Source organism: Manihot esculenta, chromosome 8 (assembly GCF_001659605.2).
Source record: "Manihot esculenta cultivar AM560-2 chromosome 8, M.esculenta_v8, whole genome shotgun sequence".
Lineage (NCBI taxonomy): Eukaryota > Viridiplantae > Streptophyta > Magnoliopsida > Malpighiales > Euphorbiaceae > Manihot > Manihot esculenta.
This window is the reverse complement of record NC_035168.2, coordinates 4,814,504-4,836,970: the sequence shown is the minus strand read 5'-3', so window position 1 is coordinate 4,836,970 and position 22,467 is coordinate 4,814,504. Positions and strand designations below refer to the sequence as shown.

The 22,467-nt window shown below is 32.8% G+C and overlaps 2 protein-coding genes across 3 annotated transcripts; one reads left to right on the top strand and one right to left on the bottom strand.

The window, feature by feature from the left end:
* Window positions 1-1,460: 1,460 nt before the first annotated feature.
* LOC110620979 (serine/threonine-protein kinase Nek6) lies at window positions 1,461-6,529 on the bottom strand. 2 transcript variants are annotated; one of them, XM_021764940.2, is made up of 14 exons: window positions 6,506-6,529; window positions 5,932-6,057; window positions 5,503-5,569; window positions 4,691-4,756; window positions 4,518-4,564; window positions 4,110-4,155; window positions 3,945-4,025; window positions 3,820-3,862; window positions 3,668-3,717; window positions 3,389-3,470; window positions 3,265-3,314; window positions 3,078-3,151; window positions 2,859-2,910; window positions 1,461-2,775 (listed from the first exon to the last, which is right to left on the bottom strand). In XM_021764940.2, exons 2-14 carry the CDS (start codon window positions 6,048-6,050, stop codon window positions 1,597-1,599), a joined length of 1,956 nt encoding a protein of 651 aa, XP_021620632.1. In that variant the 5' UTR covers window positions 6,051-6,057; window positions 6,506-6,529; the 3' UTR covers window positions 1,461-1,596. The 2 variants fall into 2 exon arrangements, with proteins under 2 accessions (XP_021620632.1, XP_021620631.1); XM_021764939.2 differs by lacking the exon at window positions 6,506-6,529 and adding an exon at window positions 6,214-6,482.
* A 10,926-nt stretch (window positions 6,530-17,455) lies between these two features.
* Window positions 17,456-21,541, top strand: LOC110621099 (pentatricopeptide repeat-containing protein At4g31850, chloroplastic). Its single transcript, XM_021765161.2, has one exon. It carries the CDS (start codon window positions 17,874-17,876, stop codon window positions 21,219-21,221), a length of 3,348 nt encoding a protein of 1,115 aa, XP_021620853.1. The 5' UTR covers window positions 17,456-17,873; the 3' UTR covers window positions 21,222-21,541.
* The last annotated feature ends 926 nt before the right edge of the window (window positions 21,542-22,467 follow it).

Here is a 22,467-nt window from a genome sequence, read left to right as displayed (position 1 = left end):
AAATATTATTTTATTTTTTAAATTTCAAAATTTTTTAAAAAATAAAATAAATAAAACTTTCCTTCATCTCCAAGGCACGCCTAGGCCTCCATTTTCATCATGGACATGAAGAAGATCTCCTTTGCTGTCCTCCTTGTTGCTATCTCCATGACCGCAGCCTTGACAGCACACGCCGAGAGCCCTACACCAACCCCCGCTGAGGGCCCTACAGCAACCGCCGCTGAGGGCCCTTCAGGTTCCGCTTCTGCTCCATCCCCGGCCAGCGGAGCTGCTGATATCTACCCAGTTATCGGATCTTTGATCGGAGCTTCCCTTTTGTCTTTCTTTGCCTTTTATATGCAATAAGCTGACTAACAGTGAAGGAGATGACAGGATAATCGTATATACATATATGTACATATTAATTATTGTATTGTATTTGTAAGATAGAAATGAATGTGGAAATTGAAAGAGAATAACAGTTGATGATTATGTATCTGTCTGACTGCTGGGAAAATTTTCAGTTTCTTCCAGAATTTTTCTTCCTCATTTGTTTCTTTAATTTCTGTTGCAGTAGATTAACATCATGGAAAAACTTTTCTGATATGCACTCTCCTGCTTCTTCTGATAAAGAAAGAAAACCTTCCCATAACCAGAATTTACTCATTTAGTTATTATCATTATTCATTCGGAGTATTTTTTTTGTCCGTTCAATATGGTTTCTGGTTCAAGATAGGTATCCTATGTTACAGGATCTGGTGTCTAATGGGGGTGCATCCTATGTACAATGGAAGAATCTGACATCAAATGCTGAAGGGTCAGGACATGACATGACATATTACTGCAAATGAATAATGAGAACTCACTTGTCTAACAAAAAAAAAAAATATATTGCCCCATTATGCTGTTCTTATCACAGTAGTAGTCCATTTTCCTGTTTTTTTCTGAATCATACCTTTTCTATCATTAGTGCAGATGGAAATGCTGAGAAGTGTTTGTGGCTCAGAATAATCACATTTTCATTGTCTTTGATAAAATCAAGTCCACCATAAAGACATTCATAAATTGCCTTACCATAAGTCTCAGCAGATAGCCCCAACCATAAGTTTAATAAGATAACCTAATAGAAGGCAACCATACTTGTTTAATTTATCTCTCTTAACTAGGATGCCACGAGGAAGATCTAGGAAAGTTTTAAAATATGCAGGAGGGATTTATGAATCTTCAGATGCAGGGTGCGTAGGGCTTTAAACCCAAATATATTACTCACAAATGCAAGTTTTGGGAAAAATAATCAAATGATTAAGTGCGGATGGTCCAAAGTTTGATCCTCTGCAACCTTCTTTCATACAGAAATTTCCAATGTTACCAAGAAAAAAGAATTTTGACATATACCCTGTTGGCCACATATTTCCCACATTCATACAAATGATTTGAGAAAAGAAAGGGCAAGTTTATTCAGCATCAAAGCAAGTAGAGAATAAAACAATCAGAAAAATATGTTTATAAGTTATGCCCTTCAATCAAACAACACTCTCTAAGAAATCATTTTTATGCCAACAAAATTTATACATACATATTTTTACTAACAATAAATTAGCAGCAATCACCTGAAGTTTAGGTCCCTCCATTAAATTTATGTTGTGACATGAGACTTTTTGTTAACCAGATTGCTGTTTCTCTAGATGAGACCACTTCTTCTCCAAATGGCTTTAACACACTGGCAAGCTCATCGATTTTGTCCTGTTTAAGTAGTCGTGCACATAGCTCAAGCAAAGACTCGAGAGCATCTGCTCTTTGCTGACCAGGATTCTCCCAATCATTCTTGGTTTCGTCACCATGCATTGCAGCAATCGTATTAAGCAATGAAATTTCACTTGGTGTTGGTACCCTCATCCCATAAGCATCATCTTTCTCCATTTGCAAGGAGCAATTATTCTCATCTGGTTTTGCTTGAATTTCATCTTTACAAGGAAGGACATCGTTACTTTCAGATGATAAGTATTCCATTTGAGTTTCTTCTGTATACACATCAGGGCTTTCTGGTTTCTTTAAACACAATTCTGGCTCTACATAAGGCTTAGTTATAGGTGATGGCGAGCTTTTATCATCAGCAGGAGCATCTTTTTCGATGCAGCTTAGACTAGTCAACGCCAATTCCCTGCTCTCCCCTGTTGTTGCACCCTCTCCCTCTGTTTCAGCTTCTTCAACAACTTTCTGCTTGCAAAATGTCGGTTGATCCTTTGCTGGAACATGATTGACATTAACCTCTTGAAGTTGTTGAAAGTGCTCCGAGGTAGTCTCGTCTTCATGTTGTGCATTCAGGGTGCTCTTCAATGTAAACTCAATGTCAGTGCCATCTTTTTGAGCTGGACTGCTAGAATCAGCTTGCTTGTCTTCAATGCAAATACTAGTTTCAGAATCAGTGGAACTGTCTTTTGGACCAGTCATAGAATCTGATACTTCCGCAGTATAACTCGTAGGATCAACCCTTTTGGTCTCAAGGCTGTCTTCTGCACTGGATGTTGACGTTGGGATGTTAATATGAGGTTGATTGCTTTGTTGTGCAACACCATTTCTCTCAAATGGATTACCACTTTCTGGCTGGTGGACTGGCCCGGCGTCCCTGTCCTTATTGGCTTTGTCACTGCCACCACTAGGCTTACCAGATAATGATTTTCTCCTTGTTTTCTCCTTTGTACTGTTTATGGGCTTTATTGGAAGAAACACAGAAGATGCATTGCGGCAACGAAGTAAATATGGTTGCAAATGAGGATGTCTTAACAGTTCTGCAGCCTAAATGTTAAAGGCATTAAGGTATTAGAATGTTTTACAGGGTTGAAATCAATAGATCCAAACTATAGGTCATTCGAACTCACTGTCGGTCTGTGTTCCGGGTTCTTCCTCAGCATGCTCTTAATAATTTGTTTCCTGTGACACACAACTCATCACACATATTTTAGGCCATTAAAGTGAATCATATATCCATTATTCATGAGAAAGAAAACTCGTGGAACAGCTTTATATGTTACAAGAGTAGACAAATGATATGTTCCAAGAAGCAATTAGCAACAGTAATTTGAGAAGAAATTACTTACAGTGAGGAGGAATACATAATTGGGAGAGGCGAAATGGAAGATCTGTTTATTTTGTTGATTAGCGCAGCCATATCCTGTTCAAGTTATGCATTTAATTGTGATGCTTGAAATTCATATTGAAAGTTCAGATTCTCTATGGTAGCTATAAGATATGATGCTTTAGTATACAAGACAGGCTTGTACTTACAGGAGCTCTAAATGCTGGTTGGTGTGCAGCCATTTCAAACATACAGCAGCCTGAAACAGCAAGAAGATGTTACTCCTAACGAAGGAAATTTGATAATTTACACCCTTGCTTCCAGATTACTTACCAAGCGACCATATGTCGGATTTGTAGCCATAAGGTATATCTGCTAGGAGCTCAGGACACATGTAATTAGGAGTGCCAACAACCTAGGTGAATCACGAGGCATAAATAACATAGATACGTGAACTAAATAAACTATTGGGGATAAGCAGTTCAATTGTTAGCTCTAAAGTCTTGAATCCAACATAGTATCACAAAATAGTTTTCTTCAAGAATGAAAATACACTAGAAATTTAGGCAGGAAGTAAGATGTAGCATGCAGAAAATACATTCAAGTCCATACCGAAGAAGCAAGGCCTTCTGTGCTAAGCAGCTTTGCAAGTCCAAAGTCACCTGTTCAGTCCAAAGAAAATATAAAATTCTTAGAAGACATCAAGACAAGGAATCCAAACCTGATCAAAATCCTTATAGTTAGCAGTTCTTTTGCCTTCATACCAAGACGGATATCATTGTCCTTCGTAAGGAATATGTTGGAGCACTGGAATTGAACAAGATTACATAAGAAACAAAACCATTTCAAAAGGTTTCCTTCATTGCATAAATCAATGCATATCACGAACCTTAAGATCTCTGTGAAGCACACGGTTAGAGTGTAGGTAGTCCACAGCTAGCAATAACTGAGCCAACCATTTGCAGAGCTTCTGAGAAGCAAAACATGGTAACTATGTTGATAAAATGAAAGAATAAATAAAGAATTCCAATTATATAAATGTCTTACAGGTTACCTCTTCCGGGAAAAAAATGCCTCTAGCCTTCTTTATAATCTCAGCCCTGATTGAGGAGAGGAAGAAAAAAGGTCATATAAATTTTCATGTCTGAGATACTTTTTTTTTTACCTTATTTAAGTTTTATGATATTTTCATTAAGAAGACATTTTTAAATGTCTATTTTCTAGATGAAAAGTTTATTTACTTGAATGTCTGATGAGACGTAATATAAAGTTTTTCAGTTGTTCTTTTATTATACAAAGGAAATAAATATCAGGAAGAGGAAGGTTCCTCACTACAGGGAAAGAAATGTCCCATGTAATTTACAAGCAGATGGATATATATTTTGGTTTTCTAAAGCATTTAACATTTTTAACATTAGCTTGGCCAAAATCATCAAAGACTAATATATTAAGGATAACTTACATGTCTCCACCTTCACAATAGGCCGTAACTATGCATATACAATTTCCCTGAACAGTGAAAGAAATGCATGAAGATTTTTCATAGGCACCACATGCGTATTAGCTCAGTGTCAATTGGAGTCTCAAAGCCATTCATTATTTCATTGTAAAGAAATTATAATTTCAACTGTTTACCTTTTCCACCCAAGAATTTTTATACTCCACAATGTATGGGTTGTTCAGGTTTGCAATCAAGTCCATCTGTGGCACAAATCATGAAATCAACCATGTTTTCTTCGCAACAAGTTATGAACATACTTTGAGCCAATTACATTCTTAACAGAAACATAAAGCGAAATTGTTGGCTTGGTTGGGGGGAGAAACCCCATTTTCAGTTCTTTTTTCCATTCATCATGTCTGAAAGCAAAGCTTTCAGATATTTGATGGCAAAGCTAGAAAACACAAAACAGAATGTTCATATTCTAGCTATCAACTAAATACGAAAATTGCTGAACATGATCATTAATAATGAAAAATTCAGAATTTTCAAGTTTCAACAGCAGAAATTATTTATATTTCTACAGCAGCAACTAGACCAAAGGAAAAGCAGTAGTGTATTAAATTTTTCTATACAATAACATTGAAACTGATTAGCAGTAAACTAGAATATTTCTGTACCATGGTAATGTAGCATAAGATTTCATGGTTCAAACTTCAAAGGTCAGATTAAGGAATTGGATATAAGATTACAAGAGGAAAGCTCTGCATACATGCACACATGACAAATGCCATAGTTGGTTTTCTAGCAAATGCAGATTTAAAATTAAAAAAAAAAAATTAATTACATGAGAATATATCCTATAAACAATCGCATGGAAGTATCTAAAACTCAATTGCTTTTCTTATTTTAAGAAAATAGAGAAATGAACTACCACTAATTCACAAGCATAAAGAATAATTTATAAATAAAAAAAATAAAGATTCTAAAGATAATAGGTGAAAGTGACCTCCTGGTGAGCTGTTCGCTTGAACTTCTCAGTCTGCTTGGCCAGGCGAATCTTCTTCAACACATACCTAACAGGAGGAGGGGAAAAAAATCAATAAGCTGAATAAGGCAGAATCTTGCCGACACTACAACTACCTCACATCCCAAAATCACAATTTTGGTCCACAGTACTTCGTGGTTGGAATTGAAATCATTTAACACAATCAACAAGTATCCTTACAATTCCCTTCTGGGAAAACTTGATTTCATATCTGTCCACATCAACAAAACCCAGAAATTGCCAACTTCTGGAGATTGATATACAACCCATGTATTGGATATATAGATAAAAATGATAATTCTCAAGGAAGAATTCAAGAAAATCCACAAGAGATAATGAAAAAAGAAAGAAAATGAAGAAACAAAGCTTTCCAAGAAATCAATTTCTTACTTCTTATTCTCAGTTCTATTAAGAACAAGAAAAGCAGAACCAAATGCTCCTCTCCCAATCTGCTCAATGACTTCATAGTCTTCCATCTTGGACTTCACTTCACTGTTATCTATCTCCATTGAAAACCTTCAAGACCCAAAACCCACAAAGTATTAGAAACTCACAGCTTCACATCACGCTTAAATCGAATCAAATTTACAAATCTCAGCTGAATAAAATACAAAAACAATTTATGGGTCTTGTTTCATGGGCAGAGTAAGTTGTTGGGTTTTGGACATTTACCTCCCAAAGAAAAGGAGAGAAGAGGAAAAAGGTAACACCAACAGCTGGTGGAGCAATAGTTAATTACTGGGTAAGTGAGTGAAATTGATGAGAGATGAATCTAGAGAAGAGACCACTGAAGTAACCCTGACCCAGTGAGAAGTGGCCTTATAAGGTGAAAGACAGAAAGTTGAGTAAAGCTACATTTCATAATTATGAGTTTCTTACTCGGGTGAGAGAGAGAGAGGGGTGGAAGGACAAAATCAAGTAAAGTGACACTGCACTAATATGATAAGAGTAATTAAAACCTTACTTTGCAGAGAGAGAGAGAGAGAGAGGAATGGACAGAGTGAAGAAATGTGAGTGAGCAATGAGTAGCACACATAAATATACTTTCTAGATTGGTAGTTGATAATTCACCAAACAGAAAATGAAAGAAAATGAGAAGGGCATGATGACAGATATGGAAGACCAAATAAAAAGGCAAAGGATTGCTTGCATTTACAGATTCAAGAGATCAGATTACTCAATGCTCCAGGGGAATGTTTCAGCATGTAGCTGTGAAGTCACCATCCGTCAAAACTTAAATTAAAAACAACTAGAATTGAGACAAATAAAAATTCCCCATCAGAATTTGGGTTTTCTTTTAACATAATCAGAAGATGTATTTGATTATTATTATGAAAAAATTATCATTTATTCCTTATATTATAATAAAACTCAACCGTTAATTTATCAATTTTAAAAAATATCTTAAAATATTTAGATATTTTAAAAAAGTCCATTAATTAAATCCCCATTAATTTTAATAATTAATATTTTATTATTTTATTCATATAATTTGAAAAAATTTATTAATTAGTCCTCAATTTTATAAAAAATTTATTAATTAATTTAGAAAGTACTGTGAATATTTAAAATTTTTTTGTATATTTAACAGTTAAATTTAATAAAAATATTAATTAGTAGATTTTTTAAAATATTTAAAAAATTTTAATTTATTTTTTAAAATTAAAAGATTAATTAATAAATTTTCTATAATATATAGACTAAATAGCAAATTTACCTATTATTATTATTATTATTATTATTATCATTATCATTATTAGGTAAGCAACTTTCAAAAATGTTTGTGCTGTTATCAAATTGGGTTTTGGCTTTAAGGACATCATTGATGTCGTTTTTTTAATTTTATTTTAACACCAAAAGTACTTTATGATATCATCTTTTGCATCTTTGGGTATAATCATGGGTTTTCAATTGCTTTTTTTTGGTGGCCATAATCAAAACTAATCAGTAACTAGACTCTTTTTTGGCTGCTAATTTTTTTTTTTTCTCTTTTTCTAACCAAAACCAAAGTTTCTTGCTGTGATGCTGCTGTGGCTAGGCTGGTGGTCCGACACCAGGTACTATACTGGATAGCTTGAACTGTTGCTTGCTTAGTTTAAGAGATAACTTGATCCACCTTCAATTGAAAAGAGGGAAAGAAAGAAAAAAAAATGGAAAAATAGTGTTAATCATGTGACTTGAATTCTGAATATATATTTGACTTGAAAAGTTTTGCATCGCCATTTAGATTCATGAAAAGATGGAAATCTGTGTTGGAAGGAGAGAGTAAGAAGGTATATAAATAATTTCTTTTTTGTCCGTATTACGTGATATTTTAGAAAAGTCGGTTAGAAATTGAAAACTCTAGAGATTGTATTACAATTTTTATCATACGTAACTTTATTTCTGTCTTACTTGTGGATATATATCGTACAGTTAAACTACATTAAATTTTCCGTATTTATTTTTTTTTCTCATGCTCTAATATGCAATTGACGAGTGTATGTATGCTTAATATTATGCATTTGTTTCAACAAAAGCAAATGATCCCCTAGAGATTTTGTAATGAACGAGTATATAGTCATTATAGCGTGTGGGATACAAATCCAATATGGAAAATTTTCAACAATGGTGTAGACCTACCTTATATCATTCAAATGAGAGTTCAAAATCATATTCCTATGATCTAAATACACTTGGTGCATACTTTAATTCATATGAGACAGATTTGATACAACACTTGCAATTATGGATTTAGAGAGTCTAATCAAACCTATGAACCAAAACTACATAAAAAGAAGTTTAAAGTGAAAATCAAGAAAGACTTTTGTGAAGATTTAGCTTTGTTATGATGGGGCTGCTATGTTTTATTATTTAAACACTTACTTTATTTTGGTTTTGTTTGAACTTGTATTCTGCTTATAATTTATCTTCTCAGTTTTAGAGTGTTTGGCCATGTTTTGGGTTTATGTTTTGTCACTCGTGAGTTTGATATGTTATTTTAGTGTGCGATTGGGTTTAGACCTTGTGTGTGGTTTAACCAAGCACAAGAAAAGCATAAAAAGAGTGTCTTAGTATTTTAATTTTTTCTCCTTACTATATAAGGATAAGAATGCTTGTAAGAGGGGACTTTGAATTAAATTTTCAGAATTTTTTTCATGCCATTGGCGTGTATTGCATTGAGTGAGAGTGAGGATTTGCTTTTATTAATTGTATCAAGAATCTTAACTAACTTATCAACTATTCGTTGTGACGTTTGTCGGATTCTCATCTAAATCCTTCTATCATTGGTGTTTCAGCTTCTCTTAGTGTGGGATGTCATAGGAGATGGGTTTATCAAATCTTTGAATTTCATATCGACTTATACGTGTGGATTTGAGACTTGTGTCATAGGGTTCTATGTCAGTTGATATCAAAGTCAAAGTAAGGTAGGTTCTAGGATTTTTGAGTTTTCTTATTTCCTCTTCCTTGGAGAATTTAGAATTTGGTTGGGATTTTCTTTGTGACCATTGCTGCTTCTTTTGATTAATTTAAGTTTTACCTAAATATATTCTATTTTATTTCTTAGTTTGGCAAAAAATCTTCTCAATTGATATAATTTTTTGTTTAGCCAAAAATTATATCTGTTTGGCCGAAATTTTCATTGACTTAATTCTTGATATTTGGCTGAAATTTGTGAGATATTCTTCCTGATTTTCTCTTGGACGAAATTTAAGATCTTGATTTGCTACCTTAAATCTTTTCCTTATTGGCCGAAATTATGAAAATTAATTTTAAAATTTGAATTGCTTTGAATTCAGATTGGAAAATAAAAGAAATTTTGCATATTTTCCTAAAATGCAAATTTAAGACAATTGCACCTAAATTTGATTTGATATCAAATCCTCATTTTAAGACTAAAAAATTCGGCCATAATGCTGAAGTTGAGTGAAATTTAATTTTTATTTTCTGATTCTATTTGTGGAGTTTTGATACTTGCCTTTTAAGGTAGATTTAAATAGATCCATATTTAATTTGCTTTGTAGTGAATTAAATTCATGTTTTGATCAGATTCATTTCCATTGATCTCTAAGTTTTTGTTTTTGGTTTAAGTTTACTTTTGCTTTCTTGACATAGTTAGAGTATTGTTTACTTGTGTTATATTTTAGGTGATAATTTTTCAATTAGCACAAAACCTTGTCCCTGTGTTACTTTTCAAATTGTCAGTGTCTTCTTTCTACTTTTTGCGTGCTTACTTCTTTCTTTAGGCTTTCTTCTTTGTTTCTTTAAATGCACCTTGTAGTTGATTGGTTGGTTGACCTTAGTTTCTGAAATGCAATTGAAGAATCAACAAAAGAGTGGTAAGAGTGCAAACACTTGAGTACTTTTATTTCTAACACTATATTTGCTAGTTCTCTTTGTTTTTTGTTGATTTAAGACAGGATGAGTAAAGACAAAAATGTGGTGGACAGCGATAATGAAAGTGAACCGGACATGACTAGTGATTATAAACTCTTCAAAAAGTCAGTTGGTGATGAGTTTGGAAGGCGCTATAGGACTCTTGAGAGAATGACCGAAACTATAGAGAGTTTGAAAGTCGCACAGGCTTCCACTTCTACAAGAATGCCTCAAAGAGCTCTTAATTACAATAGGCCTCAAGTTCGAAATGAAGAGTTGATGTGCCAGAGATTCATCCTTTCATACTATTATAGGGATTTGAACAACAAGTTGACAAGACTAGTATAAGGAGGAAAGATGGAGAAAGAAAAGGAAAAAAAAAAGGCTAAAGTTTAAATCTCAACTTCCATAGAGATTGAAATTGAAGAGGAAACTGTAATGCATAAAGTTAATATAATTGTTGCTGAAAATTCCATCAATGAACTTATAGAAGAGGTTGTAAATGATGATGTACATAGAGAGGATATGATTAATGATATGGAGAAGGCGAATGGGGCTGTTTTGAAAGTTGTAGAGGAGAATGGGTCATATCCACCAAATCTTTCTATGACTAACATTATTATGCCTAATTCATTTGTTCTTGATATGCAGATTGTTAATAAAAACATCCATGATGAAAGTTTCATACTATTTCCACATATTCAATGTAACGACCCGAAAATCAGACCGCTACCGGCGCTAGGATCCAGATCGGCTTAAGGCCGCCGGGACCCGTAGCAAGCCTGACATATAACCTGTAAACCTGTATAATCCCATACATGATCCACAACATACATAAAAATTAAAACTTTTCTTTACATGAACATCAACCAAACTCAACCTGTGCATAAACATTAACATAACATTGATCCCTCTGTGGGATCTCATCAGTGCCCCCAAGGGGTGACATAACATACGTTGAGTTGGTTTACATAAACATCATAAAAAAATCTCTAAGATCATGTATTAGAAGGGATACAACAATCTATGGTCAAGCACACACTAACATCCATAAACCTCATTACATAACTATACTGTACTTTTACATTACAATTTGATCATGTCCATTGCTAGCTATTACATAAGCATGACTTCTTTACTCTATCCGGACTCCCGCACTATACTGTACCTGCAAGCCTGGGGGTGAAGGGAGAGGGGTGAGCTAAAAACCCAGTGAGCTGAACTATAAAACATTTTAACACTATGCTTTAATGAAATGCATCATAACACAGACAATTCACATAAGGGTTGGGTGAACTTGTCACCAATTAGTCCAAGCTAACATTGTGCCAGGCCGTAGCATGGGGTCCTGGTCTTCCTGTCATACATACATTACTTACCATTATTCCAGGGCCTCCTCTGGGCTCCTGGTCTTCGAGTCCACAATCGTGCCAGGCCGTAGAATGGGGTCCTGGTCTTTCATTTCCGTGCCAGGCCGTAGAATGGGGTCCTGGTCTTCCTGTCATGGACTAATTGGGTCATCCAACATTCACCCACATCAACAACAATAGATGCAATGCGGCATATTCGTGAAGCTAATGCAATCATCCTATAGCATAATCATGATGCATGAAACATGATAAAACATTTAATTTAAAAGATTAAGTTTAGTTCCACTCACCTCTGACTGACTCTGACAACACCGAAGCAGCTGACCTCACTGCTGGGGTCCTCGGTTCCTCGGGTCCGAACCTACACAAGGTGACTCAAATGAGGGACCAAACATACTTGAACATAACTCTAAAATACTCCCAAAAAACCCCCTAAAACATCATGAACCAATCATACAAAAACATGCAAAGAAGGCCTGGACAGGGCACTTTCGGCGGCAGGTTCGGCGGCCGAAAGTCTCTCCAGAGCCGAAAGTCAGGCAGGTTCGGCGGCACCTTCGGCGGCCGAACCTCCCAGACAGATCCGAAAGTCTTCTTTCGGGGGCAAGCTTCGGCAGCCGAATGCTGCCTCCACAAGGGGGTTCGGCGGCCGAAACTCCCTTCGGCGGCCGAACCTGGTTTCTGCCAGAAGGGCAGAAACTTGGTTCACATGAACCCCTTGCCTCCCAAAACCTCAAATCATGCATAAATCTCAACCAAAACATGCATACAAGTTCCTAGGGGTCTCAAACAATCATATACCCCAACTACAACACTTCAAACACACACAATCAACACACATTGTTCAAAACATCAATATTAACCCATAACTCAACATATAACCTAACATGCATTTCTACCCATAGATCTTGCATAAAACTTATTTAAAAACACATAAAGAGCTTAAGATCGGCTCTTACCTCTTGAAGATCGAGAGGGAGACGACCTAAACTTGGAGATCCACGAAAATGAGCTCCTAAGTTCCCAAAACTCCAAAACTTGGTTTAAATGCTCAAAACTTGCAATGTGAGTTTAAAACTCAAGAAAAATGGAAGAGATTTGGAGGAAGAACACAAGAGTTGCAAAGGGAAGGTCGGAAGCTTGCTGTGGCCGAGAATGGAAGAAAACTCGCCCATTTCGGCTAAGTGCCCCTTTTATAGGTGGCTGGCCAGGCCACGTTCGGGGGCCGAATGTGCCTCCGCATCCATGCAATGTTCGGCGGCCGAACTTGACTTTCGGCGGCCGAAACTGGACTTCCCTAACTCATGCTTTCGGGGGCCTAACGTGCCTCCAAAACGCATGCATGTTCGGCGGCCGAACTTGACTTTCGGCGGCCGAACCTGGGTTTTCCTCCAAGGACTTTTTATGCAAAAACTCATTTAATTTCATACTTAAAATCATAAAACACATTAAAACATTTTTATAAAACATGATTCTACCCTTCTAGAGGTCTCCGGCATCCGAGATTCCACCGGACGGTAGGAATTCCGATACCGGAGTCTAGCCGGGTATTACATTCAAGATGAGATCTTTAAAGATGCTTTAGTTCTTAAAGCTTCCATTCATGATATAAACATGAGCAAGATTCGAGGATGAATCTTTTGTAAAGGAGGAAATGATACGGGTCCAATATGATAAATTTTCAATAATGGTGTGGAGCAACCTTATATCATTCAAATGGGAGTTCAAAATTATATTCATATGATCCAAATATACTTAGAGCGTGCTTCAATTTATATAGGATTGATTTAGTGCAACACTTGAAATTATGGGTTTAGTGAGTCTAATCAAGTCTATGGGCCAAAACTCAAAACTACACAAAGAGAAGTTTAAAGTGAAGATCAAGAAAGGTTTTTGTGAAGATTCAGTTTTGTTATGATAGGCTTGCTATATTTTATTATTTAAACATTTGCTTTATTTTGACCGTATTTGAACTTGTATTTTTAGTATAATTTATCTTCTAAGTTTTAGAGTGCTAGACCATATTTTGAGCTTATAGTTTATCACTTATAAGTTTGATGTATTATTTCAATATACGATTGGGTTTGAGTCTTGTGTGTAGTTTGGCCAAGTCTAAGAATAATATTTTAGGATTTTATTTTTGTCTTTTGAATCAAAATTTCAAAATTTTTCTTCATGCTTTTGTCGTGGATTGCATTGAGAGTGAGTAAAGATTTGTTTTAATCAATTGTATCAAGAATCTTGATTAACTTATCAACTATTCATTGTGGTATTTGTCAGATTCTCATTTAAATTCTTTTACCATTGGTTTTTCAGCTTCTCTAAATGTGGGGTGATATAAGAGGTGGATTTATAAAATCTTTAGATTGCATATCTACTTATACGTGTAGATTTGAGACTTATATCATAGAGTTCCGCGTCAGTGTGCTGTGATTTTAGTTGGTTAAGAGTGAAACTTGTCGATTCCTTCTTGTGCAAAGAATCAGAAAGGAAAGGGCACCCACTGAATCAAACAAAGATCTAAAACAAGCCTAATACATATTTGAGATTGGGTTTGGACCCTACAACTTCAGCTGCTGTAAAAGCAAAATGGGTCCAAATTTTTAGCCCAACCCCACAAGCATTTATGCTGCATCCACTTCACAAATCAAGTAAAAAATTTAAAAGAAGACTGTCTACTTGGCCAATACCTACACCTTTGTGGCTTGGTAAGTTGGGAAATTTCTCCAGCCAGCATGTAAGCATGACTTGGTTAAAGTTTGTCACAACATGCATCACATTTTTACCATGATCTAATAATAATTGGCATCACCTTTTGCAATTGCTGAAAATTTACTTTTACATCCTAATAGAAGACCAAATAAAAGGACATAAACAAATAAAAAAATAACATACAAATTAGAAACATCTTATTTCCTTTCATAAGGGCAAATCACCTCATCCCAGGATTTTTGTCCAGGTGTACTCTCAAGGCCAACTTATGATGTGTTTTCTTTATTTTCAGTTGAGATATTTTCGGTTTGAAAAAATTTATTACGCAATCAGTGTATTATAAACATTGATTATGATAAATTTCATATCAGTTACAGAATGACTTTATTCATCAAGTAAATTTAAAAATTAAAAATTAGAAATTTAAAAATCATATTTAAAAGTTAGAATATGAAATTCATAAATTTAAAAATATATTGTTTGGCTAAATTAAAAAAAAAATCAAAATTTGAACTTAAGATGAGTGTGAATATTTAATAAAACAGTTTTTTGTTAAGTTGTATTTACATTAAAATAGATTTAAATTAATCCATGAATCCAAGCACAAAATATAAAAGAAAAAAATAAGAGTGTGTTTGATAACATTGGAAAATCTCTGTTTTTTTATTTCTTTTTAAATTATTTTTTAATATTTTTATTATTTATTTTTTAAAAATTATTCTTATAAAAATAAATTTATAAATTTTATATAAAAATAAATAATAAAATATTTTTTAAAATGCTATATTTAATAATAAAATATAGTTTGCATAAAAATAAATAATAAATTATTTTTATAAAGTATATGATAATATAATAAGAAAAACTTATTATTTAGTCTATATGATATATAAAAAGAGATTAATTAATTTTTAATTTTAAAAATTATATTAAAATATTTTTAAAATTTTAAAAATTTATTAATTAATTATACCGTCAATTTTAATGATTAAGTGTTGCAAAAATAAAACATTAGTATTGAAAAATTCACTAATTGTTCGGTTGATTTTGAAAAATATATTAAAATATTTTTAAAATTTTAAAAATATACTAATTAATATCTCTATTAATTTTAATTATTAAGTATTGTAAAAAATTTTAAAGTAATTTTAATATAAAAGGAGTAATCAATAGATATTTTAATAAAACTTAAGAACCAACTAATAGTTTTTTCTACCATGTAGACTAAATAATAAAACACGTAATGACTAAACTAATAGAATGATTAATTAATATATTTTTTAATATATTAGAAATATTTTAATGTATTTTTTAAAATTAGAAGATTGGCTAATAATTTTTTTAAAAAAATTAAAATATATTTTTAAAAATTATGTAGCAATTTGATAGTTTAAATAATATGCTACACCTAATTTTATTATTATTTCTCTATATAAAAAAGTTTAATATTTATATTATTTTATATTTTAATTCAAATATTTAAATTTTGGGTGAATTACTTCAATATTTACATTTAAAATTAATTTTAATTAATTTTTAAAAATTAAAATATAAGAATTTAAATAAAATGCGGAATATAATATTTTATTTTTAAACATAAACTATAGTAATTTAACTGTTAAATATACATATGACAGTTTGTTTTGAAATAAAAATAAAAAATGAGTAAATATTTATTAGATTTACTCATATGTACTTACCACCAAATTAAACCCACACGAATAACGGTTTAAACAATAAATAAATTTTGTTTTGTATTAATAATTATGAACATTTTATAATAAATATTATTCTTAATTATTTTATATATTACTATTTTAAATTAAATAATATTTATACTATAAAATATTTATAATTATTATTATAAAATAAAGTTTATTATGGTGAATTACATATTTAATAATTAAATTATTTATTTTTAATTTTAATTTTAAAAATTAATCAAAATTATACTAAATATAATATTAAATCAATTTATCTAAAATTTAAATATTTAAATTAAAATATAAAATAACACAAATATTAAGTATTTCACTGTCATCTAAATTATCAAATTATCCTATAGATTATAAATTTAATAATTTATAAATTGATTAAATTATATTAAAATATAAAAATTAAATCAACTAAATTAAAATTAAAAAAAATAAATCAAAATATAAATATTTCAATTTTTTTTAATCAATCGACTTAAAAAATTAATAGTTTGATAATATATGCAACAAGAAAAATCAATATTTATAATTTATAATTTTTTTATCTTAAAAATGTTTTTTTAACGAATAGTAAAAAAATAAAAATGTAACATTAAAAACTGAAAATTTTTTTATTAAATAAAAAATAAAAAACAGAAAAATACGAACGAAACAAACACACCCTAAGTAATTAAGTTAGACAAAATAATGAACCTCATGATAATTTTATTTAAAAAAAATTTACTCAGTTATAAAAGTTCTGTAAATTGATAATTAGATAAATTTATGCTAAAGCAATTATCTCAAAACTTAAAATTTAATTTAAAATTAAAATTTTTAGAAGAATTCAATTCAATTTAATTTAATTTTTTATTAATTTCTTTATTTAAAATAAAAAATTTATTTATTTTTAATTAATAAAATTTTATTTTTTTATGCATAATTTTATAAAAATTTATTAATTTTTTTTTTCAAATCATGCTAAATAGAGGAAATGTGTATTTAAGAATATCTTTAAATAATTAAAGTTTTTAATGTAATAATACTTATTTCACATTTTAATAAAATATCTTAAAAAGAATTCAATATATATATATATATATATATATATATATATATATATATATATATATATATATATATATATATATATATATATATATATTCCATTTAAAAAATACTAAAAATCAAAATTAGAGTTCCAAATAAAAAATCTCAATTACGGAAATACGAAATTATAATCAAAATGAAAGTGTTTATTATAAGTAGTAAAAAAATTTTGTGGATGTTATTGTTAAAAGGTAAAATATCATTAATTTTTATTTTTTTTGAAATGTAGGTCGGGAGAATAACATTTGAGATTTCACCAGATGTAATTCTCATTATATTAAATTTTTAAATACTCATTAATTATTTTTTAATTTTAATTATATATTAATTATTTAATATTTTATTTTAAAATATATATTCATTAACTTTTATAACGTCCTCTTCGACTTTTAACCTGTTAATTCAATTTAAATTAATTTTTTTATTAGTCAATATATTTAAAAAATATTATTTTTAGTGTTAAATAGTTAAATCCTCAAAAAATAAATGGACGACAGAATTGTTTTTTCATGAAATTTAAATTAATGACTAAAATTATATTTAAAATAAAAAAAATCAAATATTTATTTTATTGGAATAGAAATATTAATTAATAGTTTTCTCTTATTATATTTTATTTTATTTATTCCGACTGAAAATAAGAGATATTTTACTCACTCTTTATCTATACTACAAATTTCGTTTGAAAGCTCTTCCCCGTCCTCCAAAAGCCTTTCACAGAAATATCTCAACCCAGCAACCTCAAGTTTCTCATTTTCCTTACAAGAACAGAGCCATGCCATGAAATCTATCTAAAGAAAGATAGAATTTTTCCTTTTCCTCTTAGGAGAAACAAAATGGTTGAAAGAGAAAGCACCTCACTTGTGCCAGAATCAGCTGTGTCAATCGCCATAGCCAATTACTTCTTCGAACTGTCGTGTATCTCCATGAGGAAAATGTTTGGGCGACTGTAAGCCCCATTTGTTCACCTTCAAGCTTGTTTCTTTCCTGATTGGAAATTAAACAAGCAATTGTCGTGCATAAAAACCAATCTCTCTCCGATTTATTGAGGTATTGTTATGCTTGTTCTTCAGTTCTTTATGAACCTTTAATGGCTGTGTTCGTTATTTGCTCTTCAAGTATGTGTTGCAGCACTGTCAATTATAGCTATGCGTTCATTCAAGATAATTGGTTACCCGCTTTAGTTGATAATAATGTGTCATTCGGAGGTAAGGAAGTTGGAAATTTTAAAGTCTTGACATCTGGTTCTAATGGAAATTGGAAGAAATCCAGGAGAAAGAAAGTGGGTTTTTGTGGGGTTGTTATGAAAGGTAATCATGAGCTTGTGGTGGTAAAGAGGAAGCCAAAAAATGCCTTATCATCTGAGGATGTTATGGCTGTGCTTAACTCGATTTCAGACCCAAGTGATGCTTTTTCATACTTTAAATCAGTTGCTAAGTTGCCCTTTGCTGTTCACACCACTGAAACATGTAATCACATGCTTGAAGTCTTGAGGATTCATAAGAGGGTAGAAGATATGGCTGTTGTGTTCCAGTTGATGCAAAAGCAAATTATAAGGAGAGATTTGAATACCTATTTGACTCTCTTTAAGGGGCTTTATATTAGAGGTGGGCTTAGGCAAGCACCATTGGCACTTGAAAAGATGAGGGAGACGGGGTTTATTTTGAATGCTTATTCATATAATGGGTTGATCTACTTGTTACTGGATTCTGGGTTTTGTAGGCAGGCTTTGGAGGTTTATAGAATAATGGTATCAGAAGGTCTTAAGCCAAGTCTGAAGACTTACTCTGCCTTAATGGTAGCAACAGGGAAAAGAAGGGATATCCAAACTGTTATGGGATTGTTGGAAGAGATGGAGAGTTTGGGGTTGAGGCCAAATATCTACACGTACACCATATGCATTAGAGTACTTGGAAGAGCAGGGAAAATTGATGATGCATTTAGGATTATGAAGAGAATGGAAGATGACGGATGTGGTCCTGATGTAGTTACTTATACAGTTCTTCTTGATGCCCTTTGTAGTGCAGGAAAACTCGACAGTGCCATGGAATTGTTTGTAAAGATGAAAGCTAGCAATCACAAACCTGATAGGGTAACATATATTACCCTGTTGGACAAATTCAGTGATTTTGGTGACTTGGACACAGTGAAAAAATTTTGGAGTGAAATGGAAACTGATGGCTATGTCCCTGATGTGGTTGCTTTTACTATACTTATCAATGCATTATGCAAAGTTGGGAAAATTGATGAAGCATTTGATCTGTTGGATGTCATGAGAAAGCAAGGGGTGTTGCCAAACCTTCATACGTACAATACATTGATTTGTGGACTTTTGAAGGTAAGAAAGTTGGACGATGCTTTAGACCTTTTCAATAACATGGAATCTCTGGGTGTTGAGCCTACTGCTTATACTTATATCCTTTTCATTGACTACTATGGAAAGTCTGGGCTATCTGACAAAGCTCTTGAGACCTTTGAAATGATGAGAACTAGGGGAATTGTTCCTAATATTGTTGCTTGCAATGCATCTTTGTATAGTCTTGCTGAAATGGGTAGACTTGGGGAAGCAAAAGCTATTTTTAATGGTCTTAAAAGTAATGGGCTAGCTCCAGATTCAGTGACCTATAACATGATGATGAAGTGCTATAGCAAGGCAGGGAAAGTGGATGAAGCAATTAAGTTACTATCTGATATGTCAAAAAGTCATTGTGAACCGGATGTAATGGTAATTAATTCTTTGATCGATACACTTTACAAGGCTGGCCGAATGGATGAGGCATGGCAAATGTTTTGCAGACTGAATGACATGAAGCTTGCTCCTACAGTTGTGACCTACAACACATTAATTGCTGGATTAGGGAAAGAGGGCCAGGTACAAAGAGCCATTGAATTATTTGAAAGTATGACTATGAATGGGTGTCCTCCAAACACAATAACTTTCAATACACTCCTGGATTGCCTTTGCAAGAACGATGAGGTTGAGTTGGCTTTGAAGATGCTTTACAAAATGCCAACAATGAATTGTACACCTGATGTTCTGACTTTCAACACTGTCATTCATGGGTTCATTAAAGAAAAACGGGTTACTATTGCAATCTGGCTCTTCCATCAGATGAAGAAAATGCTTACCCCTGATTGTGTAACTTTGTACACCCTCCTTCCTGGTGTTGTAAAGAATGAGTTGATAGATGAAGCTTTCAAGATTGTTGAGGAATTTGTTCATCGGGTTGAATTTTATATAAGCAGGCAATTTTGGGAAGAGCTAATGGGTGGAATTTTGACACAAGCTGGAACAGAAAAAGCCATTTTATTTGGTGAAAGATTGGTATGCAGCAGGATTTGCCAGGATGACTCTGTGTTGTTGCCTATAATTAAGGTTTTGTGTAAGCATAAAAAAGCCTTGCTCGCACATCATGTATTTATGAAGTTTACCAAGGAACTGGGAGTTAATCCAACTCTTGAAGCATACAACTGTTTGATTGATGGGCTTCTTCAAATCCACAATGCTGAAATGGCTTGGGATCTTTTCAAGGAGATGAAGAATGCTGGTTGTGCTCCAGATGTTTTCACCTACAACTTGTTACTTGATACTCATGGGAAGTCTAGGAAGATCAATGAACTTTTTGAACTGTATGAAGAGATGCTTTGTAGTGGATGCAAACCCAACATCATAACTCACAACATAGTTATTGCCAATCTTGTGAAATCTAATAGCTTGGACAAGGCTTTGGATTTATATTATGATATTGTTAGCGGCGATTTCTCTCCCACCCCTTGTACCTATGGTCCTCTTTTAGATGGACTTCTCAAGTCAGGTAGACTGGAGAAAGCAAAAGAGTTGTTTGAGGAAATGGAAGACTATGGATGCAGGCCTAATACTGCTATCTACAATATCCTTATAAATGGATACGGAAAAACTGGTGATGTGGATGCTGCTTGTGAACTGTTTAAAAGGATGGTTAGAGAAGGAATAAGACCAGACTTGAAGTCTTACACTAGTCTTGTTGGTTGCCTATGTACGGTGGGGAGAGTAGATGATGCTTTACATTACTTTGAGGATCTAAAGCAAACTGGGTTAGATCTTGATTCAGTTGCTTATAACCTCATGATTGATGGGCTTGGAAGATCACATAGGCTAGAAGAAGCTCTCTTTCTTTTTGGTGAAATGCAGAGTAGAGGTATCAGCCCTGACCTTTTCACTTACAATTCCTTAATATTCAATCTTGGGATTGTTGGGATGGTCGAGCAAGCCGGAAAGCTATATGGAGAGCTACAATATATGGGTCTTCAACCTAATGTGTTCACCTACAATGCTCTCATTCGTGGATACAGCATGTCAGGTAATTCTGATCTTGCTTATGCAGTCTACAAGAGGATGATGGTTGGGGGCTGCAATCCTAACACGGGTACATTTGCTCAGTTACCTAATCAATCCTGACACTATGGTGATACTGATCTAGTTACTAATTATAATTATGTATAGATTCCCCTGCTTGATATTAGCAATGTATAGAAAAATATGAAGTGTTTATAAGTGTTGGCGAACCAAACCAATCTCATGAGCCCATGATTTCAATATAGAGTTTCGAACTTCGATTATTAGAAGAGGGCTCTTAATTTTTTTATTGTTTACTGGTTGCTTTTCACTTCTATGAAGGCCTAGGTATGTACAGGATGAATTAGCAGTTTACTAGTGATGATCATTCCTGAAGATCTAGTGTAGGATTGGTGGCAATCCTATTCTTGTTTCCTTCATTATCTTGAAAGTTTTTACCTTGTTACCTTAATTTCTGTTGAAGGCGAGTAGGATAAGTACATTAAAGGCTAGATTAGAGCTTACATGGTCCTTGTGAGTTTTTGGTAATGTTCTAAATAATTTTTCAAAGCATGTTATAAAAGAGTAGCCTAATCAGTTGAATTTGTTGACATAATTGATGCTGGGAGTTCATCTTGCAGTTTGTATCGAGAACTTTGCATTCTCTGCTGTGTTAAGCTGCTGGTTAGTGGGGCTTATTAACTCATTGACTTAAACGAGTTTAGCTTAACCTAGTTGACTAGAACGAGTTGGCACCATTATTGACAGCATGTCCATTTAAGATTAACTCATTGGTGATAAGATTAATCTTCTGTTTGTGGTTATCGTAGAAGATGAGTGTATAGCTAAAAACCAGCTTGTACTGCTCTATATTCTGTGCGTTATGTGAGTTCAATATTGTGTCGAATGTTTTTTCACATGGTATCAGAGCCATATTGTTTCGCAGCATCCAGGCTACTGAACAAGCTCTTGTTTCCCAGGCTGTTTCGTGGTCTTCCTCCCCTTCTGTTCCTAATTGTCACCCATCTTCTGGTTAACAAATTAACCTCAGCAAATTATCTTCTTTGGCAAGTTTACTGCTGTGATCTTGCTGATCATATTTCTGCTACTCCATCTATACCCACCAAAACACTCTTATGGCACCTTAAACCCTCAGTATGTAACCTGGTTTTGGCATGATCAGTTAATTCGTAACTGATTCTTTTCTTCTATTACTCTCTGTTTGATATCATTTTTTTTTCTAACAATTTTTTATTTGAAATGAAAAAATCTATTTCTTTTTAATTTGAAAAAATCTAGCAAAAACAACCAAGAACTACCATGGCTGAGCTTCATCTAACCCGTGAAGAGTAAGGAAGAGCTCATCGAC